Here is a 23154-nt window from a genome sequence, read left to right on the forward strand (position 1 = left end):
TCAATTCACTGTACAAAATCTTCATTTTTTGTTTTTTTCTTCCTTAATGACATACAACAGGGGACCCGTAAACAAAAAGAGTCATTTGATACAAGCTAGAATGCAGTTCAAAAATATATAATAAAACAAAATTAATAAAAAGCAGGTCTCTTATCCCTTGTAGTTAGAGGAAATAGTTTGAATACAGCTTAATATGATGTACAAAATATCACACAGTGATAAATTGCTGATAAAAAAATAAAAACACAAAGAAATGAGAGTCCTTTACCTTGGCCTCTGACTGGTAACAGATTTTTTTTTTTTTTTTTACTAATTTTTCATGTTTTTTAATCATTTTGCTTTTTTACAAGTTATACATTGCCATTATCAATCACAAGCAAGTTCTATGCCTAGCAAGGAAGAATGATTCACTTATGATACTATAGTATTCTTACATCTTAATAATCATATTCATACTCAAAGAAAAGAAATGCAAGAAAGAAAACAAGGAAATGATGGACATTTACAGCACAAAATGGCATCTCCAGTCATCATTTACAACCTCTGTTTCGATTTCTTTTTTTTGATGTGTCATACCGATTTGTCTTTATTCTCAGAGAGGGGACATAGCAGCTCAGAGTGAAAAGTAAGCATCAGTTGGCCATCAGTAACTCTCACTATCAAATAACAGAGCCGCAGCAGGTTCAACCCCTTGTAGTATTTACTCCAGATTGTATAAGAAATACCTGCAAAACATTATTTCTGCACCGTCCCTGTCTGTAACCACTCCTCAACAAAAGCATCCACTATTAGATGTAGTGCAAAGTGGAGCCAAATAGTAATGACATAACAGGACGTTATGCCCAGCAGCAGTACAATAATGTAGTTGCACCCCGTTGCTCTTTTTGTCCTGTTTCAGGAAAAAAGAAATTGGAATGCTAGTCTCCACAGTGATTAGGAAAGGAGTGTTTACCTCGAGGCTACTTTGAACCCTTAGATCCGACCTCTGACCCCTAGTGTGACCCTGTAATCTTGAAGAGGTGGAGGTTGCCCCTTAACCTACTGATTTGACACCAGATTGTATCAGTCTTCTCAAGCTAGTAAAATAAAATGAACAGTCAAGTAATTTGAAGTCAAGTCAGCTGTAAAGGGGCAACTTTTACCTAAAGCAAACAAACGTGTCCAGCAGTTATCAGTATAAATGCAAGACACAGATAGAGATGTGAGGTGTCTCAAAGGAACAATGTGTCCACCTAAGCCAAATGTTACGGGTTATGTTCAAAATAGCAGAACAACAACATATCGGCAAGACAGATTAGGTGCGGAGTCGTGTTGCTAATATCAACGGACACCCACACATCTTAAATCAATACTTTCTCTTTCTTTCTGAAATGACAAAAATGGCTGAATTTAAAATTGAATTTTCCCCTGGAGCTATTTCTCCCAGCATGCCTCTTCAGAAAGAGGAGAGCAGCTTCACATCATTCGCTTTCTGGGTAATGTGCTACTGTGCGACTGGTGCACATCAAACGAGAAGAGGAAGACCTCACCTCAACACACAAGTGAAGGTAATGTCAAGCTTGTTTTTGAAAGCCTGAATAAATAACAACACGCCAGAGCCGAGCACCGCCTGCAAACCGGCACCGACTTCAAGGTGAAATGAAAAAGACGATCTGAACAGCTCTCGTCTGAGGAAACTTTTTTCAGTCCAGGTGGTCCTCACTGTAATATAATTACCATCAGCTCTGTACACTCCTGAAACGATCAAGGCAACATTATTCACATCACTCTAATGAGAAACATTAACAGTGACCGTTAATTCTGAAATGTGACTACAGTTAATGAAATAATTCAACAATGAAATGTCATTTAAAAAGTCAATTCACTATGTGGATCTATAGCCCGATGAGTGAGAAACACAGTCTCTCTTTCTCACACGTACGTACGTGTACACACACACACACATACACACACACACACACACACACACACAAAACAGGTCCCTGATTCTGACTCAAGACTGACAAGGTCTTTCATAGCACCATGATTTAACTAGTGCATATACAAACAAACACACACGCGTGCACACTCTTCTGTACAGTAAAAAGCACCAAATAACACAATCTGCGTCATTTGTTGACTGGCCTCACATCTCTTTAGTCTACAGTCTTTAACTGTGCTCTCATGATATCTATCTTTAGCTGGTTAATGAGGTGTGAGAGTATCAGTCTGCGGAGTCGAGATTAATCTGTACATCTGTGGGAATGGATCATTATTGTGGAAACATGTTCATTTATATTGTACAGCAGAGTGACTTTTAATCTCACGCATACACACGCACACATAAATAGAGGCAGAATCATGGGGACGCTATAATACTCAGACGTACAATGAGACTTGGTGTCTTGGCCATACAGTTGAAATTAAAGCTATTTGTTCAACACTGGTTAGCGGCTATCTAATGCCTCCTCACATCACACACAGTTAAGTTTAACATTCTCCAACCCCAAATACGACACCGCACACACTCTACCCGGAGTCTTTGGAATGTAATACATTGATTCCCAATGAAGAGGTTGGTCAGGTGTTTTCTGCAGACACTGGGGAAGGTTACTGTTGTTAGTCATGCCTACACATGTATGTTAGCCGCAAGCAATTTGTTAACTACAAAAAAAATAAATAAAAGACCTCAGATGAAATGGGGTGGTGCATTTGCACGTACTGTGCAATGTCAGCATTTCCGTGGTGGTTTTCTGTGAAATGTGTGCAGTGTGTCAGCAGTTCAAGCGCACAAACACACACGTGGTGTAAGGACTGACCAAAAAAAGCAGAACAGAATATTGTAGTGTAGAAAAGTGTTACTCCAAACATGATTTTTTGAAAACGGAGGAGCCAGGATATAAAAAAGCAGTGTGGTTAGTATTACAAGAAGTCACTGAGGCATCGGAGAACAGTGAGGGATTGAGGGGTGACGTCCTGTGGCGATGACCCAGTCTGTGGGGTGCAGGACAAGTGTGAGTGTGTGTGTGTTTCATGTTCTTCTTCAATCCCGGTGGGGACATTAACCTGAATGCACACTGACCCGTGGGGACTGGTGTCACCGTGGGGACAAAAATTGATTTCCCCATGGGTAGAGACTGCTTTTTGAGGGTTAAGACTTGCTTTATGGTACAGGTTAATTAGGTTAAGGTTAGGGTAAGGGGCTAGGGAAAGCATTTTGTCAATGACTGTCCCCCACGAGGATAGTGAAACAAACGTGTGTGTGTGTGTGTGTGTGTAAGCAGGAGAAATTTGTCCACTGTAGTCTTCAGTCTCTTTTGGCCCAGTTGTTTTTGTAGGACTCTAAAGACAAAAAAGAAGGTACACAAAGTTAGACCAACAGCCGTTCAGAAGTACTCATGACACTAACATAAAGATACAGTATCAGGTGCCATGTAATTTAAAACATACACAATTTGGTAATTTGAGTTCCAACAAGATAAAAGAAGTCACAATAAAACAAAAATCTAAATTCTATTTTGAAGGTAATGTTTTTATAGTGAAAAAGATTTTATAAAAATTGGACAATTTAAGCCAGATAGGGTTCAACAAAGAACTAGATTTGAAGGCATTTTGTGAAGCTCAGTGGATTATAATATAATAATCTGAATATTAAATTATGTTAAAAAGGAAATGTTTTGAGGTCAACTGTAGATTTATTTAGAAATTAAGGCTATCCAAATATAGGAGATTCAAGAGACTTGGGTAAACAGTTTTTTTTTTAAAAGGATGGAAAAATGCTGAAAAAAAAAGATTGATTTTACCCATAGACAGATTAATAAAGGTGTACTCCAGCAATTAATTAATATCGCACTTTTGAAGTTAGGGGACTTGCAAGAGGAAGATTTAAAAATGAGCTTCAATTCCCAAAATGCAACTCAATAGATTCTTTCATTAGATATCATCAGGGTATCTTTCCCAGACTTTGGAAAGCTCCCTCCTGAGCCACAGAAGACATTATATGGCTTTCTTTTTAACAGGCTGAGTAGTAGTACTAACCATGACGAATGTGCTGATGTTAAGTGTGATAGGGTAATAAAGCATATTATATTGGAGAGTATGTGAAGAGCATGAAAAGTTCTGCAACTTGTTTAATCTTGAAGGCCTTGTATCAGAGCTCACACTGGTCTGCATCTCACTGTGTGCACGTTCTCCAAATTAGTACCTCACCAGAATAACGACAGTGCTGTCAGACAAAGATCTTGGCAAGTGCATCTGCGCCAGCGCTGGCAATGAAAGGCTGAGACGGGTGGAAGGCCACGTCATGAATGGCCTCGTCGTGCTTCTTCCTGTGGGCCGTGATCTCCTGCACGCATGTCCTGTTGTCCAGCATCCACAGGCGCACCGAGCAGTCGTGGCCTGCAGGGGGCAGAGACCGGGTGGAAACACAGACAATGTTATGAGGGCGAAAGATCGCTGTGGAATACAATGTAAAGGAATCCTGTATATTGTTTTACAAGCTAGACTTAGTGCACATCTACTTCTGCAATGCACAACATTGTAGTTTTAGCCAAGACTGCACATTGTTCCTGATTTTTTCATTCTATCTAAACTTTTGCTGAGTTTGATGGCGTATTGTAGAAGAGCGATTTTGTTTTACTTTTATGGTGTAAATAACCTTGTATTTTATCTGACAAAAAAAACTTTTATGTACCCTTGACAATTTGTATGTTTACCACTTCTTTTTAAAATTGCTATTACCTATTAATTAATTCCTGAAAAATATCCACGTTTACAGAATGGACGCAATATTAAAACAAACTGTTGGCATTAAATTCTCTCTCTGGGTGCGACGATCATAGTTTATTATGCTGTCTTTATCCTACAGGAAGCCGAATTCTAAGATGTTCAGCTAAATAAGGACGCAGTACAGCTGAGTGGTACTCACTGCCAGAGATGAGGTAAGTGCCTTTAGGGTCTGTAGTAAGACAGGTGACTGCATCCAGGTGAGCCACCATAGAGTGGACAACTTTACCTGTACAAACACACAACGCAAGTTTATTTAGATGCATTCACATTCCAGAAAAAAGTACGTTTACAAAGGAAATGAAGAGGTGACCAGAACAAATAAAACACCTCCTGCAGTTACCTGTCTTATTGTCTAGAAAGCGGATGGTGCGGTTCTCATGTGCAGTGATGGAGACGGGCTCAGATGGGTGACTGACAACACGGTTGATCAGCTCACTGCCTGCAAAGGAAGACAAACAACTCCACTGTAATCCAATTTGTTTTATCTATTCATCTAATTATTTATTTTGAACTCATCTCTGAACGGGCAATATTACTCGTGGTGGAAAATCAACTGTTGTTACAAATTAGGGTGTCAGGTCCAGAACATACCATCCTTTGTCTGTGTCTCTAGCGCAGTGGTGCTCTGCTCTGTGTTGAGGTCATAGAGCAGCGTCTCACCGCCGTCAAATGACACCACCACCTGATTGGGGTCGGTGGCCACAAAGGCCACTGAGGTGGGCGTTCCGTGCTCTGGGAGAAGACAGGAGATGATGAAGTTGTGGGGCATGGACACAACACAAAGCTCAAAAGCAAATCTACATCTACATCCTCTACAGATGGCTACCTCTCTCCTTATTGAAGACAGACAGGCAGGGAGCCGAGTTCTGAGGGTCCCAGATGCGGATGGTGCCATCAGCTGAGCACGAGGCAAGACGATGGTGGACTGCCGAGTAAGTTAGACCCCACACACTGTCCTCGTGGCCTGCTAGTACACTGCTCTCGATGCCAGGATCTGTCAGGACAAACGCACATAAAAAAACCATAAAAAAAAATAAAATTTGAATATTATTATTAGTTGGTGATTGCTAAATACTTGGCAGTTGAGGATGACTGACCATAGTTATCATAAGGATCCACGTTGAGGTCTGGCATCTTCCAACATCTGACAGTTCCGTCTAGACCTCCACTGTAGCAGGAGTCTCCGTCCTCGCCCATAGTCAGTGACAGAACGGCTCCACTGGACAAAAAGAGAGAGGCATCAGTGGTTGCACTGCATCTGTGTTTGTCAGTGACAGGTTTGTGCACAAGGTGTGAATTGTTCATATCTCAGACATAACTCACCTGTGTGCTCTAAATGTGTAGATGGGCTCAACATCCAACGCTGCGTTCCTGTGGAAGGACACAGCCTTTTAAATTTGATTCTTAGTGATGTCTTTGCTGTGTTTGATTTTACATTTGTACGTTATCTGTTCTACTGCTGCTTGGAATGCCTTTGGAGTGAATTATACGTATAAAAAGTGCTATATAAACGAATCCCTTGTTCTCCATTTTCTTCACTAGAACTCTGTGTAGATCTAAGAGTTCTTACTTTTTAGAGTGCATGGCCTTGTTGAGGTTCCAAAGTTTTAGCGTTCCATCCTCAGAGGCTGTGAGCAGCACCGCTTGGCTGGGGTGAAAGGTCAAAGCACGGATGGCATCAAAGTGGCTGCGTAGTGTGAAACGAGGGTTCCATGTCTTCTTAAACTCCTCTCTGTTATCCTGCATCTGACAGGACACACATTCAAAAAGAGTGAACATTCACATATTTTGAGTGTGCACGTGTAGGTTGGATTACATCCTGATATTGACCAGAGCAAATGTGTAATTACATCCATGGAGAGATCGTTGTCATTGGCAACAGTGAGATCAGCCAGTTCACCCAGGTTCATGTCCCCTCCTCCAACGGCATCCATAATGAAGACATCGGAGGAGAAACCCAAGGCGCCACCTGCAGGTTGGAGGTGGTAAAGCCCAAGAGTTACTACTGCATCTTGACAAAACATCATGGCCCTATAAATACAGGCTGAGGTAACTGTAAAATATAACTATGAATCTTAGATCTCCCTGGCAAGAGTCCATTCATTCCGTTTCCTCACTCCCACACTGTGTACCAGAGGAAATATTTATAGATGTAGGAGCAACTTTGTAAGTTTACCCCTACGCAGGCTTTAAAATTAAACAAAACTGAGACAAGACAGCATCTAAATTTGAAATTCAACGTCTAAGCTACAATCGTGTGGGATACAGGGGAGACTGAGAAAGAATACTTGGGAGAAGATAGTCTATGGTTTTCTATGGGACAAATTTGGTGGGGAAGTCTTACCTTCCCCGGAGCGAGCCTGTCCCGATACAGAGGGGGGCGGGGTGGGTTTAGGGGGGAAGTCCGACATCATGCCTTGTAACTTGTTCCTGCGGTTCTCTGAACCCGGCAAGAGGAGAGAGACACAAAACATCCAGTCATGCAGAGAGGCAGAGGAAGGACGGAGAGGCCAGCAGACGAGATGACAGATGAGAGACAGACGAATGTAGACAGAGGCAAGAATTCATTCTTTAAATATATAACATACACTCAAACAATATAACCATGAGTGGATGAAATCAATAAAAGCACAGGCATACAGTGTAAATGACTAAAAGAATGAATGTGGACACATAAAAAGAGAAGGCAGCATGCGTGATAACCTTTGAAATGACCCCGGACCACAGAAAATACATCTACAGACAAAGATAACAGCTATACAACTCTAAAAAGAGTCACAGACTGACAGCTCGTGAAACAGCACAGAGAGACAGGTGGTTGGGAAAAGAGGTTGGTTTTATTGACAAGAAGAGATGCCAAGACACAGTGAGAAGTAAAAGATAAAAAGGTGAGCGGGGGGGCAAAAAGACAGATACACTGGTGGCAGTGATTCTGGCAGTGCTGGTGCTGATGATGTTGCTAAGGCAACAGCGTACCTAACTCCCGTCCGTCCCCCGAGATCCGGGCCTCTCCCGCCCCCTCCCCATCCTCCCCCGAGCCCAGGAAGTCAAATTCACTGAGGGCATCCTCCGAGTCGTCTTCGTCCTCCTCGTCCTCGGGGTCCAGGTCTGTGGTCATGGGCTCCGAACCCATCTGGACAGAGAAAAGAGTTACTTATGTGATTTAGTCACGAATAAAGTTTGCAGTTTATAGTTTTTATCTAGTCTTTCCATTTTCATTTCTAATAACACCTTTACACGAGACTTCTTGTTCTTGCGCGGTCCATCGATGCAGTCAGTGGCCATGCCTTGGAAGTCATCTTCCTCGTCACTGTCGTCTTCATCATCATCCTCACAGCCACGCAGGAAGGGGATCTTATCGAGCACAGAGCCACCCAGACGTTCCTTAGAGCTTTCCTTGCCCGCGTTCCTACAAATACACACACAATTATTCTCTCCATTCCAAATTAAAAAGGACAAAAAGATTATTCAGGCCAATACCTTGCAAAGGAGGCAGGATGACCTCAATTACACAGTATAATATATTATTAAAAGTTTGGTCTACAGTCTACATTGCAGTATAGCTACTTTTTCATAATCTTAAAAGGTTTTCTGACTGCAACAACTGTGCCTTTTTTATTTTCCTTCTTAGAAATAAAACCTAATCATCTTTACATGGCAAAATATGTCCTATATTTTCTGTGCAATGACAGGTACACAACCTTAATACATTTCTGCTGTTTTTGTAATCTTACCATGTTTGCATGATGGAGGATGTCCTCCGTTTTAGACATCTTTTGTGTATCTTGTTCTGTTGGCTTTTGAGATTAGGATGTGCTATTGTTTCACTGTCTTCACATTTCTGCTTGTACAGACAAATGCAAATGGGTGCTACTCACAAAGCTGATGACTGTCTCATGTTAACACTGCAGTAAGCACTACTACTTAACAAGTCACCTGCACATTTTCTGTCAGGTAAATGTATTTCTAATTTCTAGCACTGCACTGATTATAACGATATTCCAGTCACCAATAAATGGTAAACACCAGGTCAAACTCTACTCTGCTTTGGGTAAGAGGTCTTTGTCAGAAAGTTAATTGTCAGAAGGTTTATGGTCTTAAGAGGAGGACTGTGTGTGCACTGCCTCTTGAACTAAACTGACCTGGATCAGTATACCATACAATTTCGAGGTCATCTTGCCACGTCAAGCCACGTCTAAAAGGGATGGTACAAGGTTCAAAGCCTATGGTGTCAATATTTGCCCACAGAATTTTGACAACTGCCTGACTATTATAATTCCATTAGGTGCAGAAAATCATGCAATTATATAGCACTAGCAGTTATGGAAAGATCATACTTCTAAACTAAATAAATAATGTATTCAGGAGAATAACAACAAACATAAACAAAGATAATGTCAATCTTTTGTTTCACTCCTACGAAGTTTCATGATTTTGTTGCAAACTGTGGGCGTCACTACTCATCAGTGGCGCAAAAGCAAAGAGAGAGGGTGTCTGCTTCCACAGTCTCACCTCTTGATCTGTTCCTCTATCTGTCTGACCAACAACGACTCTCCACCTGCCCGGGGCTCAGGCTCGGGACAGGTTTCACTGGGCGGAGGCCTGTTAGCCTCTGGGCTGCTCCGCCCAAGCAGGGAGCGCACGCGCTTAGACCGCATGTCCAGGATGGTGTCTGAATAACCCACTTCCTCAAGATATCTACATTCACAGGAAAAAGCACAGCATACCCATATTAATTAATCCTTCTAGTGTAGATTTTAAGTTTAAAATCAGTGATAAAGTACTGATGGAACACATTAGTATGGCACCGAGATAAAAAGAAGCTGATGACGTAGAGGCCTTACTTGCGTAGTAGCTGACGTCCCTCCTTCCAGGACATCTGATTGGCTGGCTCAGAATCTGACTCAGCTGGCCCATTGGGAACTACAGAAAATAGATTGGTCAATAGTGATGCAACAGCAAAGCATGAGCAGAAAAGTAGAAACTTTGAGTAGATATATATATATATATATATATATATATATATATATATATATATATATATATATATATATATATATATATATATATATATATATATATATATAAATAAAATAAATAAATAAATAAAGGCTTGGTTAAACATACGCTGGTCTGCCTCTGTCTCTGGTTTCTTGTCTCCGGGACTCTGGTCGTTTCCTGTCTTCAGCTTCTGGTGCTTAGCCCTGCAACCCCAAAAAAGACCACATGAGGGCAGCATTACAGGCAAATACAAGAAAATCTTTCACTATCAAATCACTATGCCTAAAGCATGCAAAACATTATGACAGCAGGCTGAATGGATAACAGACATGAGGACACAGGGACATTTGTCTTACCTCTCCTGTTTGAGGGCGTACTCCAGCATTTTGATCCGCCTCACCAGGTCCTGTTTCATATTCTCCTGCCCTTTCCTCTCACCCTGTAGGAATGCCACCTGAGCCTGAAAACACACACACACACACACACACACACACACACACACACACAGGATGATAAGGAACACAAAGTACCTTCAAAACGGCATACACATACCACAATCACTCACAAGCAAATATGATCACAAAATCAATATTTCCGCCATAACTGCAGTGAATTGGATAAAAAAAAGCATGCACTGTCTCAATTAAGGCTGGAGAGTAAAGCATTTGATATCAACAGAGACCTTGAATGTGAAGGAAAAAGTTTGATGTGACGAGCATAGCAAACATGACTTCTGAGAACCCAGAATAAGTAGAGGGTTGTGGAACAGGGCTCTTATTTTTAACTTCTCCTAACCGAGGCCTCAGTGCGCATCTGCAGAAGAGGAAAAACAAGACAGACTGGCCAAATTCAAATACCCTCTTTTAGGACACATCCTTCCTTTGTGTGCTTCCTCTCTCATTTTCCATCCGTTTCCTTCCTCACTGAGCTGATAAAGTTCTTACCTTGAGGAAAGAGATGTTCACTGCCCATTCTTGCCATTTGTCAAACAATTAAAGGGTTTTGTGAGAAGAAAAAAAAAAGATAATGAGTGATAATATTGACACTGTCAAGTTTTGACAAGGACTATCTTTAGACAGGGTCTTCCCTTGGGTAAGCCATCATAAGGCAAGACACAGACAAAAATGTGAAAGGGTGGATGAGAAAGATTTATAAGACAGGTTTCTGTGTTATACACCAGGTGATGCTTCACAGTGGGCAGTTTTTGAGCAAAACATCAGGCAGCAAACATCCTGTCCTCTATAGGTTGGAAGAGAAAACTTCCCCAGTGGAAAAACAGATCCCAGTTAGAGTTAGGTTAAAAAGGCCTAACCCGGTTTCTACTCTAAGGGTTTGCATGCAGGTGATTGTAGACACAATAGTTTTGCATTATCACTCTCTTCCTCTCTTGCTCTCTCTGTGTCAAGTGGTACTGGAGCATTAATACTGATTGTTTTACAGTCCATTTCTTCTCTGCATGTCCCTGTCTGTGTCCACGAGTCTGCTCCCACACATGCATACACAGTTCTGCAAAACTAGAACAGTCTAAAAACACTATCTCATGGGGCAGGCACTTGGTCTACTTGAGACGGTAGTCAATCACCCAGGAAAGTGCATGCACACACACACACACACACACACACACACACACACACACACAGACACACACACACAGTCATGTAACCAGCTAGGAGGGCTAGTGGAACACAGGATAATCTGCCAAGCAAACCTTACCACTGCTGCTGCTGAGTAATCCTGATTAATGAAATGCGATTTTATATGCTTATCTGAGAATTTTGGAGATAATTGTCAAAGCTAGCATGTCAACACTGCAGGCATGATCTAAGAGGTTGTGAAATACAGATAACTATGTGGTTTATACTTGGCCTAACCTAGGAAGACCAGAACAGTTCTTGCAAATTATCTAAAATAAGTAAAATAACTAATGAAAAACTGAGTTTATGTTTACAGAGCACTGAAAAGATAGGTTGAAAAGCACTGCATTCATTTAACAAGCTAGGAAGACTAGTGAAACACAGAAAAATCTGCTTAGCCTTGTATAAACAGCTATGTCATCATATATAATTTGCTGTGGTTATGTGGTTGATAAAAGGAGCTAGCATAGGGTTAGCTGCAACAGCAGCTAGTTAGCTGAGCATTTCCAGCTGCACACAAGTAGTAATTGTTTAGTTGTTGTGTTTCGTAATGGTAGATGCAATACTGTATTTGTACATTTCACACAAGTAGAAACACTTAGTTGCAGTGTGACATAATCATACATAAATATTAACATGCTAAAATACAAGCTGCTGCTGTTTTGCTAGTGTGGGAGGTTCAGATATAAGAAAACATCATGTACATTATATACTGGGTACTATAAATGGTTGAAAACAGACGGAATGCCTCTTAAACCCACATAAAATGACATCTTCAGTTAAGTTAAATGGCAAAATATTTGTTTCTATCAATTAGAGCGTAGGGTAGCATTCAAGCTTGACCTATCATCCACACCAATGACAATGAAGCGTCCCATTAAACATTTCAACTGTTCTGATACTGAGGCTTGCCGTGGGTCAATCAGAGGCCAACTTGGGTAAAATCAGTCAAATTCAAGAGAGGGGCAGAGTGGAATATAAGGTCTTCTGTACACAAATAAACAAATCTTTAACACAGAATCCTCAGTGTACCGACTCAGTAGCTTTTTGGTGAGTGTAAAGCACCATTGTCAGCTCAGCCTTGATACACAGTCCTGCTTAAAAACCTACTGAAAGACCATGACCAAAAATTATGGTGACAACTAGCTACAGATGGGTGGATGCTGAGCTCTTCACCTGGTAAGTGGTTCAAACTCAACAGTCAGTGACTACGAATCTTTAAACTAAATGACTCTAATCAGCAAAGTCCTTCGTAATTTCCACCTCTAAATGGAATGTGTGTACTTCATCCTTCAGGGGCAGGGCACGCGTTTCTACTCCTACTCACACACAGGCGAGCTACAACCTGCTCACACACAGAGATAACCATCACATCCTTGTGTGCCAGTGTCACACTGAGTTCCCACCAGTGCCCCACTGAGTTCCCACCAGTGCCCAGAACCTCAAATCTCTGACAGTGCTTTGTTGGCCAAGATGGAGACTGAAAGCTGCATGTGTGTACACACACACACACACACACACACACACACACACACACACACACACACACACACTCTAACATGACAATGAACGCACACTGTAAGAGCTGCTTTTCCTGATAGATAAAAGGTAGCCAAAACAGAGAGATTAGTGTGTCAAAGGGTTTATTGCTGTGTCATTCTTTATCTATGACTTAACTACTCATTCTTTGGCTCTGACCTGGTTTTATCTGCTCTTCCTTTCTACAGTATTACTCTTTGAAAGTGGCAGGGTAATGGGGTTCAGTGGGTAGATTAATTTACCACAGCACACATTGGCTGTGTTAGGGACAAGAACAAATGCAGCTTTCAGTGTATTAGCTTGAGGGTAAAACAAGGTCCCAAAACTAAAAGCACCTATCAAGGTGTGTCAATATTTTAAATAAAAATATGTAACATTTCTATATACAATTGTTTCATCAAACTAAGGCAATTAATTGGAGAGGACAAGAGTCAGATTTGTGTTGTTTTTAGCTTTCACTGGTTTTTGTTCCTTTGTCGGGTTCAGATTGGCACCTGCTTGTTTTTACTCGTGTATGGGACCCGAGCCAACAGAAATGAGACAAGGCAGTCCATTCATCAGCTATTAAAGGTGTTCTTATCAAGAGACTGACACTTCAAATAATAGCCAAAATGGATGAGATACCCACAACAGCAGGTCAAAAGACAGCACAATATTGATAGAAAGTCATACTCAAGTAAAATTTCATTCCATGTGTAAAAGCAACCCGTGTCGAGGAGTAAGAAAATCATTAGTTAGTAGTTACTAGTAGTAGGTAGTAGTCTGATATAATATATCTGATATCTTTGTATTATGTTGGTAAACTAACAAAGCCTAAAGTACAGAGGAACCTTGTTGTGAGCAAACCTGTCGTGCCATCTGATCTCTCTTTCCTGTGGGTGGGTTTTCCTCCATGTGGCCTACGGCTGCTGACCTTTCCAGAGTTTGTTATAGCATGGAGAGCTGGCACATTTAGCCTATTCTGTCGGTCCCTCTTTACTAGCTGCAGAACAGGGTCAAGGGCAGCTTTCCTCCTCCACTGGCCACCCTCCATCTTCTCATCCCTTCATCCCCATGAGAGAATCCATGAGCCAACAAGTAGAGCAATGAACTTTTCTGGGACAGTGTGCTTTGATGGAGTGTGTCGAGTGTGTGCGTGTAGTATTTAGCTAGAGAATGACATCTCAAAAAGTTGGTCTTGCTGCCTAAGTTTGATTAGAAGGTGCTTGATAAGCATTGGGAAGCAAAAAATACTGCATGTCATGAATGTGGGAAAAAACAAAATCTAATCATGATATTGTCAAGATTTCAGGGGAAGAGCTGGGAAAGAAACTGAGAAATACAACAATAAGAAGAGAATTACATACAGAAAAAAAGAAAGGTAAATACTAAAAAATAAACATATACATGATAGAAGCACTGCAAATCTGCGTGGGAAGCACACACTGTAATGCAGTACATATGGATGTCATATGTGTGTCATGGCTGAGAGCACAGAGCTATTAATTAGAGATGTGTACCCAGGGGCCCCCTGGGCCACACTCAACAGGAAGTGATGTCATCTGGGTCACCAGTAATCTATCCTACACAACTACTGACATAGTTAATAAAAAGCTAAATAGCTGGAAATGAGAGGAAGAGGTAAAGGTCTGCCCCTTTACCTGTAGAATAAATGTTTTGACTTAGCTCGATGGCTGCTGCACAGTCTGTTTGTCTATTAAATTATAATAAGGAGGATCAGGCAAAAACAAGTTAATTACTACAGGCGTGTTCAGAGACAGTGCAGTAGTAGTGTATTTTGGTAGAATACACTGGAAAAAGCTTCTTGTGTGTCTGAAGGACGGAGGGACAAGGCCACTACCACCTGTCCCCCTGTGCTGCTGTCCCATGGTCGTGCTGGGATGTCCCACCTGGCCCAGAGTGGGGAGGGCCTTCATTCCTGGCCTGTCACTGGAGACACGACACCACAGGTGGCCTTTCACACCGAAAACACACTCACAGAGACAGCACATGTGTTAGTCTCGCAGAGACACGCTATGCCACAAACACACACCCACGCTGTCACACAAAGAGTCACATATTCGTAAGATGATAGTGTTAATCTCTGTCAAATGTTAACGATGGTTCTGCTGCTGCCATCTAAGATTTTACGTGCAGCCTTATTAATGCCATAAAAGCACAAAACGTCATGTGTAGGCGACATGTGAGCAGACTATGGACACATATACAATATGCTGCTAACTGTACAGGACGTGGCCAGGGGGCATGCTAACTGGCATGTTGAGAGCCCTGCGAGCATGCTGGCAACAAAAGCCAGAGCCTGTAGCCTGTTGGTGTTAAAATGTAAGCTACGTCAATTTTTCATCTCTGGCACTCCAGAGATCCTCGCTTTCTCTCAGCACAGGACGTGGTGCTAATTGTACCCGTGAAACCAGACCATGCGCAGCAAATACGCACACACAAACAAAGTTCCATAACAAGCACTAATGGCATGTTGGACATAGCGATGGCCTTCTGACTTCCATTCCCACTCTTCCCCACACACAACTATAAAAGCAGAAGCAGCGAGCACAGCCAGTTTGTTATTGTTCATCCATATTTTATCAGGCTCCTATTTATAACTACATAGGTTTGAGTCGGGGGCAAAGTGAGAAGCGGAGTGACAGAAGAGAGGCAATGACGTGTTTTGTTTTCTCCTGTGGTTTTGTCAGGCTCATGAACTGTAGAAGATAGTTCATCCTAATTACAAGCAAACTGTGGTTACAGGAGGAAGACCACATGTGGGTTTAGGAATAAAAAGATGAACTGCTCATCCTTTCATTCCAGAGCGAAAACATCTTTGAATGTCTGTATGTTTTCCTAACCTTTCTTAATCCTAGAACAATTTGATGAGTAAGCACAATCTTGCCCAGCAATGCTCTGCCTCACACAGTTACACACATGCATGCAGGAAAGTTGCATAGTACAACCTCTGTCTTCTTCTGCTGTCGGTCTCTGAATAACTGCAACCATTAGGGGACTCATGCCTTGCTCAAGGATATTTCTATGGCACTGACTCACATTCACACAGATCTTTCTAGACATTTCACAGATTCAAACTGATGACCTTTAAGGACTCACTGCTCTAACCTAAAGGCAGGCAACACATATGTGTTTGTAATCAGCAGGTCATTTTATATATATATATATATATATATATATATATATATATATTTTCATTCAGTCAGGATTTACAACTAATACTCATTTACATTTAGTTGTAGATAGGATGGTGCTTGACTGACAATACTCTAAGACAGTCAAAAGAGTATGAATGATACTGAAAAATACAACTGCAAACATATCAGCTATGTTCATCCACCAAATCACTGACTCATCCATCTGTGCGACAGGCCCTAATTCAAAATGTTGATTTCCTTTCAATGCCACCAGATACACTGACATGCACATTACTACAGACCACTATTTGTTAAGATTATGCCTCAAAAGAACTTCATCTGTCTGGTGTGCATGGCGAGAGCGGAAGCCTATGTTAAAAGGTCACCCTGATCACTTTCTCTCACTGTCCCATTTGTTATGTAAATAAAATAACATTAACATCAATCTACTCCTCATTTAACAGTGGAATTTCCTAAAGTAAGCACTTTGACAAACTGACGTTCAAATAACTATCATTCTCAAATGCAGTAAGTTCAAAGGGAACTCACAGCTGTGTGACACTGTCATCATCTTTTAACCACAACAGCACAGCCACAGCTCACTTGATTTGTCCCTGTGGGATATGAAAACCTGATAATTGTCTACTTACAAACTATGGTTCCATATAAATGCCAAAATACAGTGAATCATAAAAGGAGTCTGGTACAGGCATGTCTTTGATGTGTACCTGCAATAATATGAAGGAGACACTGCAAGGTAGCCACACCTAAACCTTTTTATTTGCAGGATAACCTGCTTGCTTTTGACATAAACCTCTATCATCTAACTTCGTGGTGTATATCTTTGTGAGTGGAATGTAACTGATTATATAGGCCAAAAGGCAAAGATGAATGCTTTCTGAAAATACAGTTTATTTTATGTTAAAGCCCACTGGTGGCTGTTTGGCTTTTGGTGATCATCAGCTGGAGGTCATAGAATCCCTTCATTTTCCTTTACTGTCTAGTAACAACACATCCTGGTTAATACAATATGATAGGGTGTAATGTTAGCCCGTTAGCATTTTGTCATCCTGAAACTGATTGATTGTAGTGCATGTGTACTGTCACAAAGCAATACTAAAGGAGCTCCTGCAATATCCGTTCTGGCCTTCATTCGCCGTAACGCATGCAAACACTAAATGATAAGCAAATTTACCCTGAGTTCGTCTCTCTCAGCCTCCCAGCGGTATTTCTCGGCCTGAAAGCGTCCCCACTCGTACTGGATGAAGTGCAGGATCCCAGGAAGCGTCATACCCGAGTCCCCGTCCTGCAGCTCGCGTGTCTGCGACGATCCGGGCATGGCACCGGCTGCAGCTGCCGCCGCCGCCGCTGCCGCTGTTGCTGCTGACATCGCCCCGGTCGCCGCAGCTGATGTCGCCTGGCCCGGTGCTGCTTTGGGCCCGTTCGGGTTGCGCCCCGCTCCGCTGCTGCTGCCGCCTCCGGAGTTCGGGTTTGGTCCTCCGCCGGATCTGTCCGCCTCCATTTTAACCGTTCAACCTTTCGCCAGGATAAGGAGGTGGAAACGGGCAGAGCGTACGAACAATAATAATAATAATAATAATAATATTAATAATAATAATAATAATAAAAAGTACCTCGTACCCGTCTTCCAACCCAGTAGCACTTCACTATAAGCGACCCTCTTTTCTTCCTTTTCTCACGCGCACGGAGCAAAATTACTATTCAGGTGGTAAAATACTACACTTCCGCTCTCAAACCTTCAAAATAAAACACGATCAAGCTACATATATGTAACATCGTGGCCTATTTAGTTCCCAATAAGGCATATTTAACATACATTCTTACTTGGAAATGTTTGCTAAAGTAGCACCGAAATGTGGCTATTAAATGTCTATCATTCAAAACACGTGTTAAAATTTTGTTTTCTACTCTTATTTTGTATATCCCGGATCTGTTTCCTCCTCCTTGTGTTTGCTTTTGGAAATGTCCAATGTGGGTGACAAATAAAGGGCCTTGTTTGCTGTAATAGACAATGAACATGTCGCTAGGGGAGTCCATTTCCTGCCATTTTGTGAGCAGGGATGTTTGAGGAGAGTGAAGTTAGCCAAAAGTATCCACAACGTTGTTTCCGGTTTGAACTTCCATTACAAAATCTCCACAACACAGGTCGATCGTGATTTTGTTAATAGGTACAGCAGCTGTATGGAATGGATGTCTAGGCTGCTGCTGCTTGTGTGATTTTATAAAACGGTGGAGGTATGCATACTGGATGCTGGATGACTAGTTCCTTCACATGCAGAGCTATATAGGCTATAGGTCCCTCTGTATGGGCATGCCAAACTCACAGTTTTGTTGCTGCTCTATAATCAATTGGACTTGAATACAACAGACTTAGTTTTAATTATCTAGTAGCATTTTTGACTACACTCACACTAATATCAAGTTACCTACTGAAGTGAGGAAAGTGACTCTGCTGTGGTGGGATGTATCAGCAGTGGTGATGAGACTGAGTACAGGGCTGTGGTGGGGAACTTTGTCTCATGATGTGAGCGGAACCATCTGCAGCTCAATGCGACAAAGTCTAAGGAGCTGATTGTGGATCTACGGAGGGCCAGGGCACCAGTGACCCCGGTTTCCATCCAGGGGGTCACTGTGGATGTTGTAGAGGAGTACAAGTACCTGGGAGTACACATGGACAATAAACTGGACTGATCTAAGACCACACACGCTTTACAGGAAGGGCCAGAGCCGCCTCTATTTTCTGAGGAGGCGGAGGTCCTTCAACATCTGCCGGACAATGCTGAGGATGTTTTATGAGTCTGTGGTGGCCAGTGCTATCCTGTATGCTGTTGCATACTGGGGCAGCAGGTTGAGGGTAGTGGACGCTAACAGGCTCAACAAACTGATCCGTAAAGCCAGTGACATTGTGGGGGTGGAGCTGGACTCTCTGGCTGTTGTGTCAGAGAGGAGGATGCTCGCCAAACTACATGCCATCTTGGACAATGTCTCCCACCCACTCCATGACGTGCTGGTCAAACAAAGGAGAACCTTCAGCGGAAGACTCATCCCCCCAAAATGCACCACAGATCGCCACAGGAAGTCATTCCTGCCTGTGGCCATCAAACTCTTTAACTCCTCCTTATTACTTATATTATTACATTGTATTATACTGTACTATACTTATCAACCTGTAAATCCACTTTTGTTCTTTACACTTATTTTAGCTTTTATACTTTATATCCACTTTTGTACTTAATTTATCTTAGCTGTATTATAGTATATTATATTTTGATTTGCACATCTCTTATTTCTTACTAGGAACAATTGTCTCGTTGCGGCCTGTTTTATCTATTTTTGGACTTGTTTTGTGCAAAATAGATTTTTTGAAGATGGTACTTTTATTCTGAAGGATTTGAGCCGGAAGTCTTTCTGTTGCTGCGGGCGACACAGACTGCAAGCGTGATAGCTTAATGGTAAATTCGTGTAGTGGGGTTTGATGGTTGAGCTTGTGTTAAACTACATAGTAATGAAATACTCTGTGTATTTAGTTGTAGATTTCTTATTAAAACGTTGGAGACTCGATTTCATCCACAACCGCACAAATATTAGCTAACAAAACAGATTCAAACCTGTGCTTGCTGCTACCGATTCAGCCAGGTTTGCTCCTATGCTACCAGAGATGGCTGAGATTGACCACCATGAAAACCAAATACAGTTCAACAAGGTTAATGGGCTTAACGTTGCTAAAGCTTCAGATAACATTGCTAATGCATGATGTGATACAAATTATTGTCTTGTAAAGAATAAAATAGATACATCCAAATTAAGGTGAGTTGTGGTCATGAATTTTACCAGCCTGCTTTTATTGATTAGTAATGCAGCTAGCTTTTGTTTTTTAAATGCATGGAGCTATGGCTGTCCTAGTTTTACATTTAAAGTAACAGATTATGGTTAGGATAATTCAATGCACTGCTAGCTATTCTAAATCAAAGTGGTCTCAATTGTCCTCTGTGTCATTTTAAAGTAGCATGACATTCTGTTATACTGTCATGGTATCTTTATACAGTTGTTATGTACATATAAGCCTGTGGGAAAGCAAAACACAATCACTGCATCATTATTTTGTTTCTGTCTTTCACAGGTTGTCTTTCACTCATTCCTATACTATGACAGGAATGGGGACCTAAGACCCACCTGGATTTCTTAATTGAAACTTAAATTCTTCTCTGAGAGAAACTGGAAAGTAAACATTAGTTGCCATGCGTATCAGTCTCTGCCAGGGCCTGTTAACTGGCGCCATCGTCCTCAACCTCCTCATTCTCTACTATGTGTCCCGGGCCCAGCAGCAAATGATGGAGAAGAGGAAGGAACTTGGCAAGGGCACAAGGAGGTCTGCCCTACCAGCCTCTGGTCTGGTGGGAGGTATAGGGGTACTTGTAGGAGCTGGAGGTGAGCCTGGAGTGGTCGGAGTAGAGGGACACAGTCGTGGCCCACGTGTGACTGTTCTTCTTCGGGAGTTTGAAAACTTTGAGAATTATGTTGGGGATGTGGCTAGTTCCTTCCTCCGCCAGAGACCCGAGCTTCCCTTCCTGGCTGTGGCTGACACGTCTCCATACCCTCCCCTGGTGCTTCCAGAGGGGGCGCGGCTTCTAGTGCTCTTCCCCAGTCCGGACCAGCCACCGCAAGCTCACAGGCCAGAGTTCCACGTCCAGACAGAGTTTGTGCTACTGGTGCCTGATGGGGTGGTGCTTGAGCAACCTCGGGCTATCGAGAGGCTGATCAGGGAGTTGGAAGGTGAGGGTGGGGGGCCTGTGAGGCTGGTAGCTGCACCAGTACTGGCTCGATCTGCTGTGCAGTGTCTCCACCTGCGGGTGAACCTCAGAGAGTGGACAGCCACATACTCGCCGGCTGCATCTGGGAGCAGCGGGAGTGTGTGTACGGCTTTACAAGGAGATGCAGTTGTCCTCATTCGCACCGAGGATCTTTTTAACCTCTCTGTCCCTCTGGGGCGGCCCCTCTTCTCCTCACTCTTCGTCCAGACTGCCTTGAGAGGCTGGAAAGTCAAGCTCCTGGAAAGCCCCTGTTTCTCTGCAAACCACCGGCCCCTCTTCAGCTCCGCTCACAACCAGTGGAAGGCCGACACTCGACTGAAGGAGGCCACCAGGAAGCTCATGAGGAGCTTTGGTCTGAAGCGTCTCCTGCTGCCTGATGGGAAGGAACAGTGGTATGGCTGCAGTAAAGAGACGCCTCGCTGCTTTGGCACTGTGCAGGATGACACGCCAGACTACCTTTATCTGGATCGCTGGACACCTCCCTGCTGTCTGCGAGCTCTCAGGGAAACCACCAAGTATGTCATCAATATCCTGGAGACCTCGGGTGTGCGCTACTGGCTAGAAGGGGGGACTCTTCTGGGCGCTGTCCGCCATCAGGACATCATCCCATGGGATTATGATGTGGACCTGGGCATCTACCTGGAGGATATACCCAACTGTGATCAGTTGAAGAACCTGGACTCAGGCTCTCTTGTGGATGCTAACGGCTACGTCTGGGAGCGTGCAGTGGAAGGAGACTTCTACAGAGTCCAGTACAGCGAGGCCAACCACCTGCATGTTGACCTGTGGCCGTTCTATCCGCGTAATGGTGTCATGACCAAAGACACATGGACAGAGCACAAACAAGACGTGGAGTTCCCAGAGCACTTCCTGCAGCCGCTGGTGCCCATGTCCTTTGCCGGCATAACTGCCTACAGCCCCAACAACCACCGAGCCTTCTTGGAGCTCAAGTTCGGAGAGGGTGTTATTGAGAATCCCCAGTATCCCAACCCCGCAAAAAAGAGGCTGGACAGAAGCAAATTATGAGAGATGATAGAGACTCACAAGCTCTTTTATTTCATACTGTATTTGTTTACCTAACAGCATGGGTAATCTTGCCTCAACTTTTTTTTGTAAAACATCCTAAAGGATGATGCCTGGAAACTAATATGGTGCCAAAATGACTGTATTTGCTGTCAATTTTACTAAAATTTAAATCCATACACCGCATTTACTTCAGGCATACCTTAGAGTCAAAGACATGTTTTACATGATGTACTAAATCTGTACAGTATGTGTTGTACAGTAAAGTATAAATATGACTGCTGAAAAGATGATACTTTTAAATGATATTGATAGTAGTTTATTTTAAAAGATATAGTATACATAATCTTAAGCAGGATTTAAGGTTTTGTATAGAATTATTTAAAAAATAAGTGGTTATGAATGTCTTGACTGTGTTGAATTGATTTGCACAGCTTCTTTCAGTTTTGCACAGTTTATGAAAGAATGTTACTGTGTATCAGTGCCATTTGGTACCTGACAGCTGTGGTGTGGTGAGTAAAATTCCATGTGGTGAAATGAGAAACACACCATTCATCCTGTTATTGTTGACATATGAAGAGGATGAAATGTTGCTCTATCAGGCCTTAGTATTCAGTTAAAAAGATCAAACTTTGACTGAATTTGTAGATAAATATTAACCCTTAGCTCAGTTATGTGTGTGTTACTACTGAACGCCCATTGTGTATTGACTGAAATGGAATTTCAATTCAGTAGATTATTCAAAGAAAGCATTTAAAAAGAGAAGTTACACATACAAAACACACCAACTTCTCTGGGTACGACATGTTTCCTGTAGTGTTGTTACTTGTGTGTGTTGTATCAAGTTGGCACTCCAATTCAAGAACTGGTAAAATAAAGGAGTTGTAACAGATTGTCTTTATTTTATTAATTTGCTTTGAGGACTGTTGGCAAATTCATTCTAAATACAGTAAATGTACAATTCTTTTTGAACACTAGGTGGCACAACACACCTAGTTATTCTATGGCCTTTGTAATTCCTAAGCCTCTACACTAAATTGTGTTCATGCACTGGCAACAGCATTGTAGGAGTTCGTCAGCCATATGGTGGACGTTCAAAGGGTGGAGGATTTTACAGGACAAACAGGACTGTATCTGTGACGTAAACTAGCTTCCTGATCCTACTCAAGCAGACGTTGCTTTGTATTTAAAAACAGCTGCCTTCCACTTGTTGATGCTGCA

General features: G+C 42.2%; 2 protein-coding genes across 6 annotated transcripts; one reads left to right on the forward strand and one right to left on the reverse strand.

The window, feature by feature from the left end:
• On the reverse strand, nt 1–17875 carry strn4 (striatin, calmodulin binding protein 4). 3 transcript variants are annotated; one of them, XM_044202613.1, is made up of 20 exons: nt 17720–17875; nt 17274–17614; nt 10125–10228; nt 9895–9971; nt 9612–9690; nt 9280–9465; nt 8502–8564; nt 7999–8176; nt 7744–7900; nt 7112–7207; nt 6618–6736; nt 6338–6513; nt 6091–6138; nt 5865–5986; nt 5594–5761; nt 5359–5499; nt 5108–5206; nt 4907–4993; nt 4189–4377; nt 1–3321 (listed from the first exon to the last, which is right to left on the reverse strand). In XM_044202613.1, exons 2-19 carry the CDS (start codon nt 17598–17600, stop codon nt 4208–4210), a joined length of 2397 nt encoding a protein of 798 aa, XP_044058548.1. In that variant the 5' UTR covers nt 17601–17614; nt 17720–17875; the 3' UTR covers nt 1–3321; nt 4189–4207. The 3 variants fall into 3 exon arrangements, with proteins under 3 accessions (XP_044058548.1, XP_044058547.1, XP_044058549.1); XM_044202612.1 differs by having other exon boundaries at nt 17713–17864; XM_044202614.1 differs by lacking the exon at nt 8502–8564 and having other exon boundaries at nt 17274–17809.
• Nucleotides 17876–19431: 1556 nt separating this feature from the next.
• On the forward strand, nt 19432–22825 carry LOC122879009 (fukutin related protein). Of its 3 annotated transcripts, none has more exons than XM_044202620.1 (2): nt 19432–19551; nt 20220–22825. In XM_044202620.1, the coding sequence occupies exon 2, from the start codon at nt 20338–20340 to the stop codon at nt 21934–21936; it is 1599 nt and encodes a 532-aa protein (XP_044058555.1). In that variant the 5' UTR covers nt 19432–19551; nt 20220–20337; the 3' UTR covers nt 21937–22825. The 3 variants fall into 3 exon arrangements, with proteins under 3 accessions (XP_044058555.1, XP_044058553.1, XP_044058554.1); XM_044202618.1 differs by having other exon boundaries at nt 19498–19906; XM_044202619.1 differs by having other exon boundaries at nt 19498–19802.
• Nucleotides 22826–23154: the final 329 nt, after the last annotated feature.

Source organism: Siniperca chuatsi, linkage group LG7 (assembly GCF_020085105.1).
Source record: "Siniperca chuatsi isolate FFG_IHB_CAS linkage group LG7, ASM2008510v1, whole genome shotgun sequence".
NCBI classification, from domain to species: domain Eukaryota; kingdom Metazoa; phylum Chordata; class Actinopteri; order Centrarchiformes; family Sinipercidae; genus Siniperca; species Siniperca chuatsi.

Bases quoted from the DNA above. Each gene is read 5' to 3' on its own strand.
- LOC122879009 (XM_044202620.1), top strand. From the start codon at position 20,338: ATGCGTATCAGTCTCTGCCAGGGCCTGTTAACTGGCGCCATCGTCCTC.
- strn4 (XM_044202613.1), bottom strand. From the start codon at position 17,600: ATGGAGGCGGACAGATCCGGCGGAGGACCAAACCCGAACTCCGGAGGC. The intron at 10,229-17,273 runs GTAAATTTGCTT...GTGTGTTTTCAG, and splicing joins CTGAGAGAGACGAACTCAGG to GCTCAGGTGGCATTCCTACA. The intron at 8,177-8,501 runs GTAAGATTACAA...GTGTATTTGTAG, and splicing joins TCCTCCATCATGCAAACATG to GAACGCGGGCAAGGAAAGCT.